The sequence below is a fragment of the Amblyomma americanum genome, chromosome 8 (genome assembly GCF_052857255.1).
Source record: "Amblyomma americanum isolate KBUSLIRL-KWMA chromosome 8, ASM5285725v1, whole genome shotgun sequence".
NCBI lineage: Eukaryota > Metazoa > Arthropoda > Arachnida > Ixodida > Ixodidae > Amblyomma > Amblyomma americanum.
The window spans coordinates 85421450-85437504 of record NC_135504.1 but is presented as its reverse complement, the minus strand read 5'-3'; the positions used below and the strand labels follow the sequence as shown (position 1 = coordinate 85437504).

At 48.6% G+C, this 16055-nt stretch overlaps 1 protein-coding gene across 1 annotated transcript in view; it reads right to left on the bottom strand.

Moving 5' to 3' along the window:
• LOC144102577 (histone-lysine N-methyltransferase PRDM7-like) overlaps positions 1–15563 on the bottom strand; it is a 34674-nt gene extending 19111 nt beyond the window's left edge. The window contains exons 1-2 of the mRNA XM_077635813.1: positions 15434–15563; positions 15038–15124 (exon numbers count right to left, since the gene is read on the bottom strand). Coding sequence (XP_077491939.1) covers positions 15038–15124; positions 15434–15563 — 217 coding nt within the window. The remainder of the gene's footprint in view (positions 1–15037; positions 15125–15433) is intronic.
• Positions 15564–16055: the final 492 nt, after the last annotated feature.

Sequence of the window (16055 nt, the reverse complement as noted above, 5' to 3'; positions counted from 1 at the left end):
CGAAAAAATGGACTAGGCGACGGGTGTACCTACACAAACGCACATTTAATACACCCTAAGTGACACAAAACCAATAAAACTAACACAAAACACACAAATACTATTAATACACACGACCCGGGCACACTGCTACCAGCGTCTACTACTAGCGTTCTACTATTAGCGGTCGGCGTTCGTGCTCACGGTTTGTTCGGTGCGGCTGCGGCGTTGTATGGATCCAGTAGCCGGCGTCGAGGAGCTTTCGACGTGCTGGGGCTGGTGTCGCTGGCTGCGCCGTATTAGCTCCCGCTCCAAGCGCCCGTGGAGGTGATGGCGGTGTTGTTGGCGTCGGGAGCACCACCCGGATGGGTGGCAACAGCGCTGGAGACACCCATGGCCGTAGCAGGTGATAGCGTCCTCTGTTGACTCCCCGGAACGGGCTCAGGCACGGCAGGAAGTCCACGATGCGTTGCCGTAGAACGCGAGCTCACCGAAGCAGTAGCCGGCGTCACTCTCTTCTAGCCAAAGTGTCCCTGACCCGCCGGAGCCTCCGCTTCTCAGCTGTTCCCCCCTGTACCTCGCTCTCACTCACCCTTTTATAGCCTCGGTGTTAGTCCACGTAAGCCTTGTCGTCGTCTTCTCTTCTCCACCATTCATCTCTCTCCACCTCACCGAATGCTTCGCCACCAATCATCTCTCTCCACCTCAACGAATGCTTCTTCTTCCTCTTCTTTATTCTTCGGTTAATTCGCGTCTTCTTCACACCTTTTTCCTTTAAAATTTAATTTAGGCTCCTTCATATATGTGACAAGGGCACCCTCTCTCAAGAGTTTTTCCATGAAAACCTGCTCACGTCACCCTCATCTCCAAGCCATCCAGCCAACCGACTATCTTCTGTGGCGATTCTGGACCCAGCACACACCACACCGCAGAGGTCCAGCACACATCAAACGCACACCACTAACACAGCACACCAAATTGCGTTTCCAGAACACTAAAACCCCACTGCCGCTGTCCACACAGAATCCTTAATAAACATGTTCGTGTCCACAACACACTCCCTTGTATAATCACATAACACCAACAGCAGCAACAATAACAACAAGAATCATGGTAACAACAACAACAAGAAATCAACAACACCAAAAGATACATTACAGAGATAGCTAGAGCTGGTTTATTCTCTTCTTGCAAAAGTACGGTTCCTAATACTATGTCTGGTAATTCAATGCGAAGAACAAATTCTTTATCCAGTGCCAATAGCCACTCTCTGAAGCGGTAGGTCATTAGCTGGCGTCTTGCCCAGACCAACTCTTCCGTTTGGAACTGTGCGCTGGCACACGTCACACGAGCGAACAAACCGTTTAACGTCACTCTGGACACCTGGCCAGAACTCCTCGGCGTTCCTAGACACCGTTTTTTGAACACCCTGGTGTCCGCCCATAACGGCGTCATGTCCTAAGCGCAGCACGGTCTCTCGCATATATCTTGGTAACACCAGCTGTTGGCCCCGCATTCCTGAACTAAATATGCACTCCCTGTGCAAAAGACCATTTACCAATTGATACTCGAATGACGTCCCACTCTTCTTTCTTTTCACCTTTTCCCCGACTCTTTCGAAGCAGGTCTTCAGGTTCGGGTCTTCTTTTTGCCTAATTGCAATTTTGCCCGGTGTTACGCTCAGGCACATCGCAACAGGAGTAGAGAGCGGACGCTGCGTTGCTCGGGCTGTCGCTTGAGCTCTTGTCTCAACTGCCAACGAGAAACTGCACCCGTCTGAGCTCTCGCGGGCCTTTCCTCCTTTGGATGTTTTTCAAAGTCGAGCATCCTCCACTCGAGATCTGGATCTTCGACACCTCTTGCACCCGTAATGTTCCCCAAGATGAGATCGTAGATGGGTTGGTCTACGCACTTTGCCACTACCTGGCCATTATAATATGGCGTGGACACTAGAATCCTTGCTTGAGGAAGGTACCTCACTGTGCTATCTACAAGAGTGACGGCTGACGCTTCCCCTGTAAGATCCTCGTCCTTCACCAGGCTTCTCCGAACCAAGACTGTGTTGGCTCCGCTGTCTCTAAGCACCAATATAGGACGGTCCCCTAATTGCCCAACCACCACTGGCATTGCTGCTTTCGACTTGGGTGCTCCACTCACTGCCTCATTTTCCAGCGGCGTTTGCTCTCCTTTCAGCTGTGGAACTTCGGGTGGCGTGACAAGTTCTACCCTAGAGTCGACAACGCATGCAACTCGGTCCTGAGTTCTGTATCGGCACTCATCCAGAGTATGACCCCTCCTTTTACAACCCTGACACACAACCTGTGTTTTCTGGGCAGCGCTACCTGTTCGACAGTCAGCTGCACGGTGTCCCACCTTGAAGCAGAGAAAACACCTTACTGGCGCCTTAGATCCACCGCCATATGATCTTGGTTTTGCCGCATCTGTCTCTAAGGTCTTCTGGGTTTCCTCCTTTGCCTTACTCAAATTTCTTAACCCTTGAGTCTCGAGGAATTGGTCTGCAGTGTCGGCGAACTCTTCCAGCGAACACAACTTTCTTTCAGGAATAGCGCCGACTTTGAGCTGCAACACGCTAAAAATTGCTCTGTGACCAGCTTGTCACGCACACCTTCAAAACTCTTTTCTGTGTTTGACATATCAAGCCAACTATCAAAATAGTTGGATAGCCTGCAGGAAAACTGCTTAGCGGTTTCCGAATCCTCAGGTTTCGTGGTGCGAAATCTCTCACGAAAACCCTCCGCCGTAAGCCTGAACCTTTCGAAGAGTGCCTTTTTGACTTTCTCGTAGTCCATGGAATCAGCAGCAGGCATCCTTCCAAAAACATTCAGCGCCTCTCCGACTAAACACATGCTCAATGCCGTGGCCCATTCACTGCGCTCCCAGCCTTGCCCCAAAGCTATCCGTTCGAATCCTTGCAGATATGCATCCAAATCATCTCTCTTGTCATCGAAAGGAGCCATCAGCTTTCTTGAGCAAACTCTGACCGGTCTGAGAGATTCTGTACCCGCCAAGGAGCGCTGATCATTGTCCGTGATATCGTCATATCCTCCCGCGACATGCGCCTGTTTCCACAAAATAAACTCCTTCTCCCGTTCTATCCTTTTCTCCTGTTCTTCTGCCTCGCGGGCTCTCCTAGCTTCTCGCTCTTCTGCCTCGCGAGCTCTTTTCGCCTCGCACTCTTCTGCTTCGCGAGCGTCTGCGCGTGCTTGCGTCCTTTCCTCTCTCTGCTTATCTGCCTCCTCGTCATAGAGACGCATCGCCTCTTTTATGCTTAACCCCAGCTTGAGCGCCAGTTCTAACGTTTTTGCCAAATCCATACTTTCTGCCGTCGAGAGATCGGAAAGATCCGAGACAAAGCAAAAAGAAAAAAAGGAAATGAATCCTGGCAGGCTCGCTACTTATCTTTGTCACGGATCTCCGCGGAAAACACTCGGACCGAGAGAATGGACTAGGCGACGGGTGTACCTACACAAAAGCTTATTTAATACACCCTACGTGACACACACACTTGAACACAAAACCAATAAAACTAACACAAAACACAAATACTATAAATGCGCACGACCCGGGCACACTGCTACCAGCGTCTACTACTAGCGTTCTACTATTAGCGGTCGGCGTTCGTGCTCACGGTTGGTTCGGTGCGGCTGCGGCGTTGTATGGATCCCGTAGCCGGCGTTGAGGCGGCGTTCGGCGTGCTTGGGCTGGCGTTGCTGGTGGCGTTCGACGTGCTTGGGCTGGCGTCGCTGGCGGCGTCGCTGGCTGTGTCGTACAAGCTCCCGGTCCAAGCGCCCGTGGAGGTGATGCCGGTGTTGGCGTTGGGGGCACCACCTGGATGGGTGGCAACAGCGCTGGAGACACCCCTGGCCGTAGCAGGTGGTAGCGTCCTCTGTTGACTCCCCGGAACGGGCTCATGGGACGGCAGGAAGTCCACGATGCGTTGCCGTAGAACGCGAGCTCACCGAAGCAGTAGCCGGCGTTGCTCTCTTCCAGTCGATGTGCCCCTGTCCTGCCGGAGCCTCCGCTTCTCTGCTGTTCTCCCCCGGGCCTCGCTCTCACTCGCCCTTTTATAGCCTCGGTGTTAGTCCACGTAAGCCTTGTCGTTGTCTTCTCTTCTCCACCAATCATCTCTCTCCACCTCAACGAATGCTTCTTCCTCTTCTTTATTCTTCGGTTAATTCGCGTCGTCTTCTTCACACCTTTTTCCTTTAAAATTTAATTTAGGCTCCTTAATATATGTGACATTTATAAAGCAGTACTTGACAGCAGTAATGCATGCTGCTGTGTCACATTTGTTGTTGATTTTGTCGAGTGATGTAGAAATCAGTCCTGGTCAAGATATGTCTGTAACAGGATCACAGACTGAAATATCTATGTCTTCCCTCCTACAAATCGTAATGATACTTGAATCAGGCCAGACGAAGATTGTAGCTGATCTGACAGATATACATAAAAGGCAGTTCATTATGGAAGAACAAATTAAAGCCTTATCAGAGCGCGTCACTTCTTTGGAGAAATTTCATGGGTCACTAACTATTGATAGTACCGCTAAAAACAGCTCTTGTCACTCGTTGTCTGCAGAAATAGCCTCAATTCGAACCATTGCTCATGATGCGGAAAACAAACTCCGATGAAACAATCTGCTTTTCTTTGGTTTTCCCGAAAAGCAGTCTGAAACGTAGAAAGAATCGGAAGACGCTGCAGTTTCATGATTCTCTGACAAGCTAGGCATACAGATCGACCCAATCCCCATCGACCGCGCTCACAGAGTATAGGTACTTTTCACTCAAGCAAAAACCGGCCAATAGTCACATGTTTTGCAAAGTTTAAGGAGCGGGAAGCAGTACTGGCGGCCAGCAGCAAATTGAAATCAACCGAGTTTTCGATTTGCGAGGATCTTTCGCACTCTGTTTTTACTGCTCGCAAGAAACTATCCCAATTCGGTCGGCAACAAGATTCGGTATTTAAGTTACTGCATGACAAGCTTACTAGTGGTGGCTGTAGTTATTTTTATGACGCCGAAGCTGATGAGACAAGGAAATAGAAAAAAATTATTTCGACAAAGCGTGTGACTGTTCACCGATTGCTTGAAAAATTGCTTGAAAATACACCATCGAATTCAGCTTCACGCCCTGACGGTATTCCGAACTTCGTTCTCAAATCATGCGCAACAATTACATCCGAATATTTAGCCGTAATCTTTAACCTGTCTCTTACTATTTGTGATTTACCAGCAGACTGGAAGAAGGGTAGCGTTGTGCCTGTTCACAAGAGTGGACTTCGGAACCAAGTGGTAAACTATATGCCGATATCTTTAACTAGTGTTTGCTGCAAGACTTTGGAACATGTTATCTACTCAAATTTAATCAAACACCTCAATAATAATACCTTTCTTGTTCACTACCATCATGGGATTTGTTCTCGCCGGTCTTGTGTTGCGCAGTTAATCGAATTTTCGCATGACATTTACGCTTCCTATGATCTGGGCCTTCAGACGGATTGCTTATTACTTGATTTCCAAAAGGCGTTCGATACCGTCTTCCACATTCTTCTTTTGCACATGTTATCATTTCTCGGCTTGTCGCATAACATACTTTTATGGATACAAAATTATTTGACAAGACGCGGTCAAAAGGTCTTGATTAATTGCTCTCAATCGACAGACGTTTCCGTGTTTTCACGTGTGCCCCGGGGGTCAGTGCTCGGCCCACTACTGTTTCTTATCTACGTAAACAACATTGGCGACGGTAAAACCTCCGAAATAAGATTATACGCTGATGATTGCCTCTTGTACCGAGAAATAAAACATGATTCCGACAGGATCGAACTTCAAAATGACCTTCATTCTGGTGTCGCCCCTGGCTTATGAATCTAATTGTGTCTAAATGCAAGCATGTTCGTTTTACCCGAAAGCATAGACCCGTCAATACACAATACTATTTAAACACTGAAATGATCTCTCAAGTATGCGAGGCAAAATACCTAGGTGTAACATTTAGCTCCGACTTGGCATGCAACCACCATGTACACACTTCAACTCTGAAGGCTGCCCGCTCTTTAACTTTTATCAAACTAAACTTAAAATATGCTCCACAAGATGTGAAAAAGCTGCTCTACGTAACAAATGTCCGCCCAATCGTGGAATATGCTTGGGTCATAAGGGACCCATACAAGCATGTTCTTAACAACAGATTGGAAAAAAAATTCCCAACCGAGCCGCCCGGTTTGTGTCCCACAAATATTCGCAGCGAAGCAGTATCACTGACATCAAAAGTAGCTTAGGATAGCCTCTTCTATCCTCATGTCGGCAATTTTTTCGACTTGTGTTTTTACGAGACTCATTTCATTGTCGCACCGTACTGAACAAAGATTCCTGTCTTTTACCACCTACGTACATTTACCAGCGTCCAGATCACCCGGATATGATTAAACAAATGTCAGCGCGTACCTCAGTTTTTGCACATTTATTTTTTCCACGCACAATCAGTGTATAAAATAATCTTCCCCGCGACATAGCTGTGGCTGCATCCGATTGAGAATTTTCTGTTGCGCTAAAGGCTGCTCTGGTTTAACACTGATTACCGTAGTCTGTATATCGACATGGTCGGGAGAACGTTCGTTCTCTTTACCAAAATTTGGTAAGTTTAAAAAACTTACCAAATTTTTAGTGTGCGCGGCGACATTGCCATGTATTTCCAGTAAATTCCCAGTGTTCATTTACGCTGATATTCTGTCGCCTGCCCTTGCTATGTCCTATCGGAGTGCTTGCATTATCCTCTATTATTGTTTCGCTTCTTTATATATTTGTTAATGTATGAAGTATACTGTGGTACATGCCATACTGTAATGCCCCTGCGGGCGAATGTAGGTACATGTATAAATAAATAAATAAATAAAAAGTACCCTTTCTATATAATGCCCACTCAGGTGTTCAAGGGAATTGGATAAAAAAAGCCTTTTTACATTCCTCTCGCCAGACATACAAGTACTCACAGTATAAGGATGATTGCAAATTTTTACCCACCGTGTTGCAGAATAAAAGAACGCTGCATTATGGAGAAGTTCTTAAAGATTATGGATATCCGCAACACGCCTCTCTTTTGAAATTTTACCACAGAGGTGAAGAACAGTTGTAAACTTTTTCTGAGATATGCTGCAGTGTAACTGCAAGTTGCCTGTCCTTAAGAGGTCATTAATGCGGTTTCGTTTAGTGCTGAGGTTTTGTGGTAATATTCGAGTACTCTAACCTGAAAGATTAATGGGCGCATCGTAACGGTGGTGATACAATAATTAAGCACCGGCGGGAATCAGAAGAACGTTTCCACGGGTGTTCAAGGGGCTCTGAAAGGGCCTCTCAAAAAGGCGCGGTATTCCTGTGATGTTAAAAGATGCCGCTTGACGAATGTCCTCGAGCAAGAATTTTTTTTATGTCTTTTCTAGAGGCTGAGATATCTGTGGACAAAATTTAAATTTCAGCGTCTTCGTGCATTTGCTTCTCCTCTCGTCACTTTTGGCACGCTCAAAGGTAGGCGCTTTTCGCGCAGGAATTCCCCAGGGGTCGGAGCTTCCTGAACCATCGGGGCGACGCTACTGACTGGCTGCGGCCATGGTAGTTGCGTGACGCCTGAAAGAATCTAACCAACTGCTGTCTCTGAACAGAATTACGCAGGCGCGTGTGACGGAGAAGGGCGCGAGCACAAAAAGAACGCCGGAAAAGATTCGCCAACTTTCGCACGGTATTGTTGGTTCTCTGCTGCGTGTAGAAGTGCATTATTTGGCTGAGGTGTTCATGACGAAGGAATGTAGTGATTGAGCGAGTTCATGTACTCTCCTAAATGTTTCAGGGCCTTTTTGATTATAAATTCCGTCACTAATTTAGGCATGGCGTAGTTAAAACAGCTACTACGTGCCGGGAGTGTAATCATACCGAGAATCTCCGAATTCGTCTACTAGTGCAGCAACTTCTACTGACGGAAAAGGAACCGTATCGCGTGCATTTCCACGCAACTTTTGCAAAACAGTGCGCGCATTTTTCTCTGGAACAATTTCCTTGGAAGAGTAGTCCATCCGCACAAAGGAACTCATTCACTCAAGAGGCCAATGAACGAAGGCATGGTTTACCCTGTCCAGTGGCCGTGTATTTGTATTTGTGTATGTGTGGTGGGGTGCGTGCGTGCGTACGTATGTGCGTGCGCGTGTGTGTGCGCGCGCACGCCGGTGTGTGCCATTTGTAAATGCCAGATTAGGTTGTCCTCATGCGAAAACCATCGGGTTTCTCCGTAGCGAAATTCCCTGATTGGTCGAGGGGGCCATTACGTCATCAGCACCACCAAGTGTGAACATCTGGGAACTTTCTAATACTTTCCAATGAATTATCATAGCGACACATCCTCCCACATCAATACGCTCTCAAATCCCCACCAATCCACCTATCAAAATTAATATAACCCGTTAATGCGCATTAATCCACTTTAATTCATTTTATGGGGAGGGCTTACTTTCAAAATTTGGGGATCCTTCGGAATAATTCGGGGTGGGCCAACTTTCCAGTGCAATCGCATTTTATTTGAATGTGGTTAAGAAGACCCGAAGTTTTTTAAAACTACCATTATTATTGTAGGTGAGGTGAGGCTACCATACGCGACATGTATAGGGGCAGGCCGTGGGTTCGATACCTATCGCAGCGATGCGCGCTTCTTTTGTTCTATATTTTACCCGCTGGGAGCCCTCAGTGGATGGCACCCGGCTGCTAAGCCCCAATTAAGGACGCGGGATCGAATCCCGACCAAAGCGCACCTTCATTTTCATGGAGGCAAAGTGCAAGACACATGTTCTGTGCCATATATCACCGCACGTTAAATAACCTATAGCTAGTTAAGTGGTCTAAATCAATACAGATCCCTCCACTACGGCGCCTCCAATACACAGGTAGCTTTGCAACATGATGCAGACTTGTTGCACAATTAAACGCGTGCCGTATACAGCTTCCCTCAGATAAGCTGGTGAGTTGTTCGAGCTCAAATCGCGCCCAGAAATGGCAATAGAATTGTTTTATGCTGCATGTGGTTGGGGTTATTGCCTGAATCGATCAATAAAAAAGTCGGATATTCGCATCGCCTGCGGCAACGAAGAAACGAAACTAGCCGTTTCTCAGCGATTGCACCGGTAGCGCCATCTCATTTGTCGGTCGTGGATATTTGGCAAAGAAGTCGGGTGGGAGGCGCTTTTTAGCGAAAGGGTCTATATTTAGCGGAGTTTTCGCCAAACTGTTTTTTTTTCTTTGTGATCATTACTGGGTCTCTTCGATTTACAGCGTCCTGGCAGCCCTGCCAGCAAGTTCGGCCCTGACAGGAAAGCGCATCATGATCACATGGGCTGGCGGCCACCGGAACCAGCCAGCGGCAATCACGGCGGCAAGCCAAACACGGATCACGGAGGGCAGATGCTCTGCATGGATTCGCGTTCTGCTGCGTGTCGTTGCTAGGCGCGCGTACGACAGAAATTAATAGGCTGCTTGAGGTCTAAAACAGCGACCCGAAGTTATTGAGGGCTGCCGCAGACTGCAGAACCAACAGCTGATCGTGCTCGCACCCGTACACATTGGCGACGACAACGCTAGCGTGGCCTTCGGTGCACAGCGTGCTTGCTGTGTGAGCTTCGAGAAATCCTCAAAAGCATGCAATGAGCAATCGCAGTCTAACGTCTTCAGTTGACACCACGTCGGAGGCAAATGCTGCCCGTGCGTTGTTCATCAGACGACACGCAGTACTCTCGGATTATCGGTGTTTGTTTACCACGCAGGAAGTATGACTGGTATATATGACCGCAGACGATCGGCCCCGCGTGGTGATTGACTCTGCGCTGCCGTCATTGCGATTTCTACGTTCGAGAATTCATGAGGGCTGTAATCAGAAAATAATCGGTATAGGTTCCGCTCAGCTGCAGTCTGTCGGCCGCCGGCTTTTGGTGCCGGCAAGGAATGCACGCATAATTGAGCGACAAAAGCGATCAGCTGATTGAACCTTCATCTAGAACAGGCGGGTGTACTCTGCAAATTTAGCTGCGTGTCGTATCTGTAGTGCTACAGCATTACCGCAGAGGACTGGCACTTGAATGAAAGGCGCTGCAATAATAGTCCGGCCTTGCGTGTCGGCGCCTCACGTACCGCCGTGTGCATGCATGCGTGATTATCCGCGCTGGGAAATTCTTTTTATCTCTTTAATGAGCCATCCGTGAGGAGATGCATGTGTAGGGTACTTCTCAGATATTTTAAGTGTTTGTGGCAGAAGGTCCCAGCATCAAGCTGTACGACAGTCGGCGATGGCAGAATCGAGCACTCTCCTCAATCGGATATGCCTGTATGACTCGAGCAATGTGCTCGTGAGGGCTTTCAATAGAGGACATGTTCCAATCAGTCAAGCGTTTCTCAAACTATAACCGCCTTTCCACTGCACAGATCATAATGAAGACCACGCTCTTATCGCGCTCAACTAACACCTCGCCAAACACGTTCAGCACATGCATATATGACCCGCCGCGGTGGCTCAGCGGCTAGGGCGCTCGGCTACTGATCCGGAGTTCCCGGGCTCGAACCCGACCGCGGCGGCTGCGTTTTTATGGAGGCAAAACGCTAAGGCGCCCGTGTGCTGTGCGATGTCAGTGCACGTTAAAGGTCCCCCGGTGGTCGAAATTATTCCGGAGTCCTCCACTACGGGACCTCATTCTTCCTTTCTTCTTTCACTCCCTCCTTTATCCCTTCCCTTGCGGCGCGGTTCAGGTGTCCAAAGATATATGAGACATATACTGCGCCATTTCCTTTCCCCCCCCCAAAAAAACAATTATTATTATTATTATTATGCATATATGCGCGCGTCTGAGCGCGTACTTGGAGCTGCAATCTGCAGCCGCCCTCATGAAAGGCCGCGAACACCATGGCAATATCAGCCAGGCGCACGAAATTCACAGCCGAAATATTTTGTGAATTAGAACTATATGCGTTCGTAATATGAAGCGAGCATTCGTGCTTGCGAGGTGGTGAGACCATCGAATTGCGATCACAGACACGTACGCAAAATAAATAGATAAACAGCGAGAGCTATCGCAAAAGGTGCCATTGCAGGCGGCACAGTCTATACGCACCGTGGTCTAGTCGAAACAAGCGCCTGCATCGCGCAAAACATCTTATGAACAACCGCGGTCCTTCAAGTCCACATAAAAATGGCTGCGCGCGCTTCCCGCTACCATAGCACCTCTCCGTCGTCTGCTAGTTGCCCGAGCGCTGCCAGCCACGGAGGAAGATGCACCGACCACTGATCTCCACTAGGTGGCTGGATGCCGCATTCCCGCTTTACGAAGTGGGCGCAAGTGAAGCCACCGGAAGTTGGATGGCATGTCCCAGAAGTTCGGTGTCTGCTGTGTATTTCAATGCAAAAAGTGGCGTCTTTCCTCCTTCCGTTTAATTTCAGAGAAATCGAAGTAAACAGGCATGCAGGTCTCACCATGCCGCGGCAATGGGGTTATACGTGCATTAAACACTATTTTCTGATCTGGTTTTTGTCTTCCGAGCGTAATTAGCGTAAGTAGTGGAATGACGATCACTCTAGGCCATCTAAAAACTAATTTTCGTGTAGCAAAGAAAAGGCGATGGCGCGGAAATCCTGTCCCTCGAAGAGCCACTCGTTATACAGCTGCCGCTGTTCAACTTCGGGTTGGTGGCGGACGATGTCTCTTCTCATCGATGACGTGTGATGTTTATCGCTTTAGTGTGCCATTTGTTTCCATACGTGCTTTTAATCTAACTCTATCGCACAGCCACATTTCATCTACACAGCACGAGAGAAACGACTGACGAGAAAGACGAATGCAGCAGCGCATGTGACTGCACCAAGCAGCACGAATAAAGGCCCATTCAGGCATAACTTGCGACAGTACGAAACAGTACTTGATACGCTCCGTCGAAAAAGCAGTACCGATATACCTTTTGGAAGCGGCAATGTGAACCAACAGAACACCGACGGCACCTCACCAGATTGTGGCCTCGCCCTCGCTGCGGTTCGGTCTAAACATAATTCGGTAAAATGGTCACTGCAAAGTCAGCACCCTAATGAAGGTTTCCACCTGTTCTTTCTTAAATTTATCCCTCATTGATGGTATAACTTGGGCTTAGAGCGCGACGACGTGCATCACAACAAAGAGTAGAGTTGACGCCGCTAGCGCAACGGGACGACACAGAGTTGAGCAGACGAGGCTCCGTTTGTACTGTGTGCAGCGACGTTCTGTCGTCTGCTAGTGTCGTCCCATAGCGATGCAATGGACCCTTATTTTTTGAACGTCTTTGCCGAAGACGTTGCTGCTCTCCTCATGCAGTTGACGGCGCAACAGGTCGGCATTGTCATGAAAAAAGACGAGAACGTCGAAAAGACAGGGTGCTAAGTGGAAAACAAAAACTAATACAGAAAAGCCGCGCTGAGGTCCGATTTCATGCACTGCCAAAGGCTGACTTCCGGGACATGCTGCCCAAATTCCGGTGGCTTTACTCTCGGGCGCCCGATGGGGCGTCCAGCCCCCTAGTGGAGATCAGTGGCGCCGACGGGGCCGTAAGCAGTGGCGGCGCCATGCGGCGCGTCGTAGAAGCCGCAACGAAAAAAAAATGCAGCGCCCGGGCAGGCTAGAGTCACTGGGAAAAATTTTTTCCAGTGACTCTAGGGCAGGCTCGGGCAGGCTAGAGTCGTGACTCTAGGGCAGGCGGCTCCGGAGCGCCCTCCGGTGGCGCGCCCTCAAAGCAGACGACAAGCAGACGACACGGGTGTTTGCTTCAGCGGGCACGTCGTGACGTTGTACTTCTGCGCGCTTAAGTCAAACAGCAACAGTTCTTGTCGGTGTCTGTTCGATGGCCGTAATACTAACAGCACTGCTACGTGCAGTGCGGCCTCCTTCGGAATTTGCTAGAATAAGATGGGCGAAACTGCAAAAGCGGTAACAAGTGTAGCAGGGAGAAGGTGAGCAAGGTGAGAAGTTGTTGCCGCTTCTTGCCTTCTCGGCTGACGTGTAGTCATAAACGCTCCGCCGTACGACGCCCGCGTTCTCCTCCCGCAGATGAAATTTAGCGTGGTCACATACTCGACGAACGTGAAGGCACGTTTGCCTTCGACGAATGCCAGCAGCGCTTATACCCATCCAATGAAAGTCATCGCGCGGGTGTCAAACAAAAGCTCTGTGTACAACCAGAAGCTACAGATCATATAGCGGTCATGGAAAAGAACGCGTTTTATTGTTTTACTGTGCTCAAATGGTTGAAGCGTACCAGCATAGCACGTACCAGCGTGCTACCGTACCGCACCGTGGGCTACCAGCGGTAAAGAAGCGCGCGAGAGTGCCCTCAATAGAAGTCAGGCGCGCGTGGCTGAACGGAGGCAACACGCTCGACCGGTTGCCTTGGCAACCGAAACCAAGATTTACGGAACTAGAGATCTGCACATTTGGCGGACCCGCCGCGGTGGCTCAGTGGTTAGGGCGCTCGACTACTGATCCGGAGTTCCCGGGTTCGAACCCGACCGCGGCGGCTGCGTTTTTATGGAGGAAAAACGCTAAGGCGCCCGTGTGCTGTGCGATGTCAGTGCACGTTAAAGATCCCCAGGTGGTCGAAATTATTCCGGAGTCCTCCACTACGGCACCTCATTCTTCCTTTCTTCTTTCACTCCCTCCCTTATCCCTTCCCTTACGGCGCGGTTCAGGTGTCCAACGATATATGAGACAGATACTGCGCCATTTCCTTTCCCCAAAAACCAATTATTATTATTATTATTATTATTTGGCGGGGTCCTATGGGACTGCGTGACTAACTTTCGTTAACTTTTTGTCCGTTTAGGGCGCTCAAATGACCTCTTTGTTTTCAATCATCATCCTCATCGTCTGCTTGGGACAAATGATTTCTCTCCTGCCACTGCCTCCCTGTGCATTTGCCCCGTCTTATTATATTGAAAGCTAGCAACGAACAATGCAAATATGACATTTCTTTAAATCCAAGCAGTGAATATTTTGTTTGCGCGCATGCCATGCGTGAGACTTTCTGGCATCTTTGCTAGGCAATAGATGAATGATGAATACTCACAAAGTAGACAAATGACAAAACTATTACATCCTTGAAGTAAAATAACTGACGCCTTCTTGCTCAACAGGTTAATTGTAGCGCCAAGCCGCCCATAGATGCCGTTCCCTAGCGGCAAAAGCCATAAACTGGAACATGCGCGCTGGAGCAGTGCCAAATGTGCAGGTCTCTAGTTCAGTAGGTCTTGACCGAAACGGCGGTAATTTCTTTCCAGGCCGCCAGTGGCTCCGCGGGCTTGTGACCTCTTCTGGTCGCCGCAAACAGCAGAGTTTCCACTGCTAAAGGTTTTAGTCTCCGTGCTGCCAGCTAAAGCAGTTGAAAAAGCGTCTTCAAACCTCCCGCAAAAGCACCCTACCCCCATTCCTTGCCGAATCTACACAGCCGGCAAAAGAGATGGCGCCACCAGTGCAGTCCCTGAGATAACGGCCAGTTTTGTTTGGTCGTCGCCGCAGACGATGCGAATATCCGACTTTTTTTATCGATTCAGGTGAGTACCCCAAAACAAATGTAGCATAGAACAATTCTGCCGACCTGCTGCCCTTTCTGTGCGGAATTTGAGCTCGAACAACTCACCCAGTTTAGCTGAAGAAAAGCATATTCTACGGCGCGCGTTTTGACTGCCAAACACGCTGTATTATTATCATATGCATATGGAAAGAAGCAGCTCGCACTAACAGCTTAACGCGACCGTCCAATCTGAAAAGCTGTTTCCTCAATATCAACAAAATATTGGTTGAACATATTTTGCAACCTCTATTTTATAGGTCGAACAAAACTCATTCTAAGCGTATACAGTGTGGCGGACCTCTCCGATATATCGCTCTCAGATACGACGTGCATGTTTCCTTCAGCATATGAAGGCAAGAAAGTGGCAGTAAAAATAATAAAAAAGAATTATCGCAGCACTTAACGCTGCGACAGCTCTTTATATACTTACGGGAATTGGACTTTGTGGAGGTTTAGCCGGTATAGCTGGGGCAGGTTTTGGTTTCATAAATTCGGGAAGCGGTGGTTTCAGGTCTGTAAAATACAGGTAAGAGTCATATCTGCTTTCGGCAATTCTTTTTTGTTTCTATCTCCTCTTATGCTAGCAATCAGTGACGCCTAGCTGTTTGTGTGCACGACTGTGAGCCGTTAATTCTGGCCCCAAAATTCATTCAAATTTTGAAATCGAGGGCATCATGCATTTTCTAACATGCACAGCTGTTGTGTTTGAAAATTGCGTCATTCTGGTAGCCATCAGGTGTATTAATCACAGAAAATTGCTGAAGCAAGACCTATTTTCAAACAAACAGCTCCGAATGAAGGCAGTAAAAAGAGTTCACTCACCCAGCTTCACCATCAGCTCGTAGTTATCTTTTATGTTCGCGTACCGCGTCTTCATGTATTCCGTAAGGCTCTTCCATTCTTCTTCAGTGAAATACTCACGAAATTCTGTAAAGTCGTCCTCGCACGCCATCTCAGTCGACGGACGAAAGCCTCGGCAAATATCTCTCTCAACTGCGCCGCAACTGCCGCTCGCCAAGCTGTCGTCTGCATGAGCGCTTAGCGGTTTATGCAACAATAAGCAGCTTAGGGATGCAGAATTAGTTTCGGTTAACTATCACGCAACTATTATTTATTTTATGAAGGTTCTGCGATGAATCTTGTTAACACAGGTCATGCATTACAGATAATCACTGAACCAGTGAAGAGTTTGGCGGGATCTAATTACTCATCTGGCCACATTGAACTAAAAAGTTTGGGTCCGCTTCGATTCGCTTGCACCGCCTGCACCAGTTCTGTAAAGTTCCGCAGCGGCGCCGTAGCGGTGCCGCGAGCGTGCAGCGCCAGTTCCAGCAGTTCAAGGGCTGCCTACTTCCAAAACGAATGGTCGAGTGCAGGCCTGGTCGTCTGCTAGCCTTGGCGTCGCCACCAAATTGCTGCCAGCAGCGTGGCGCCCAAATCAACG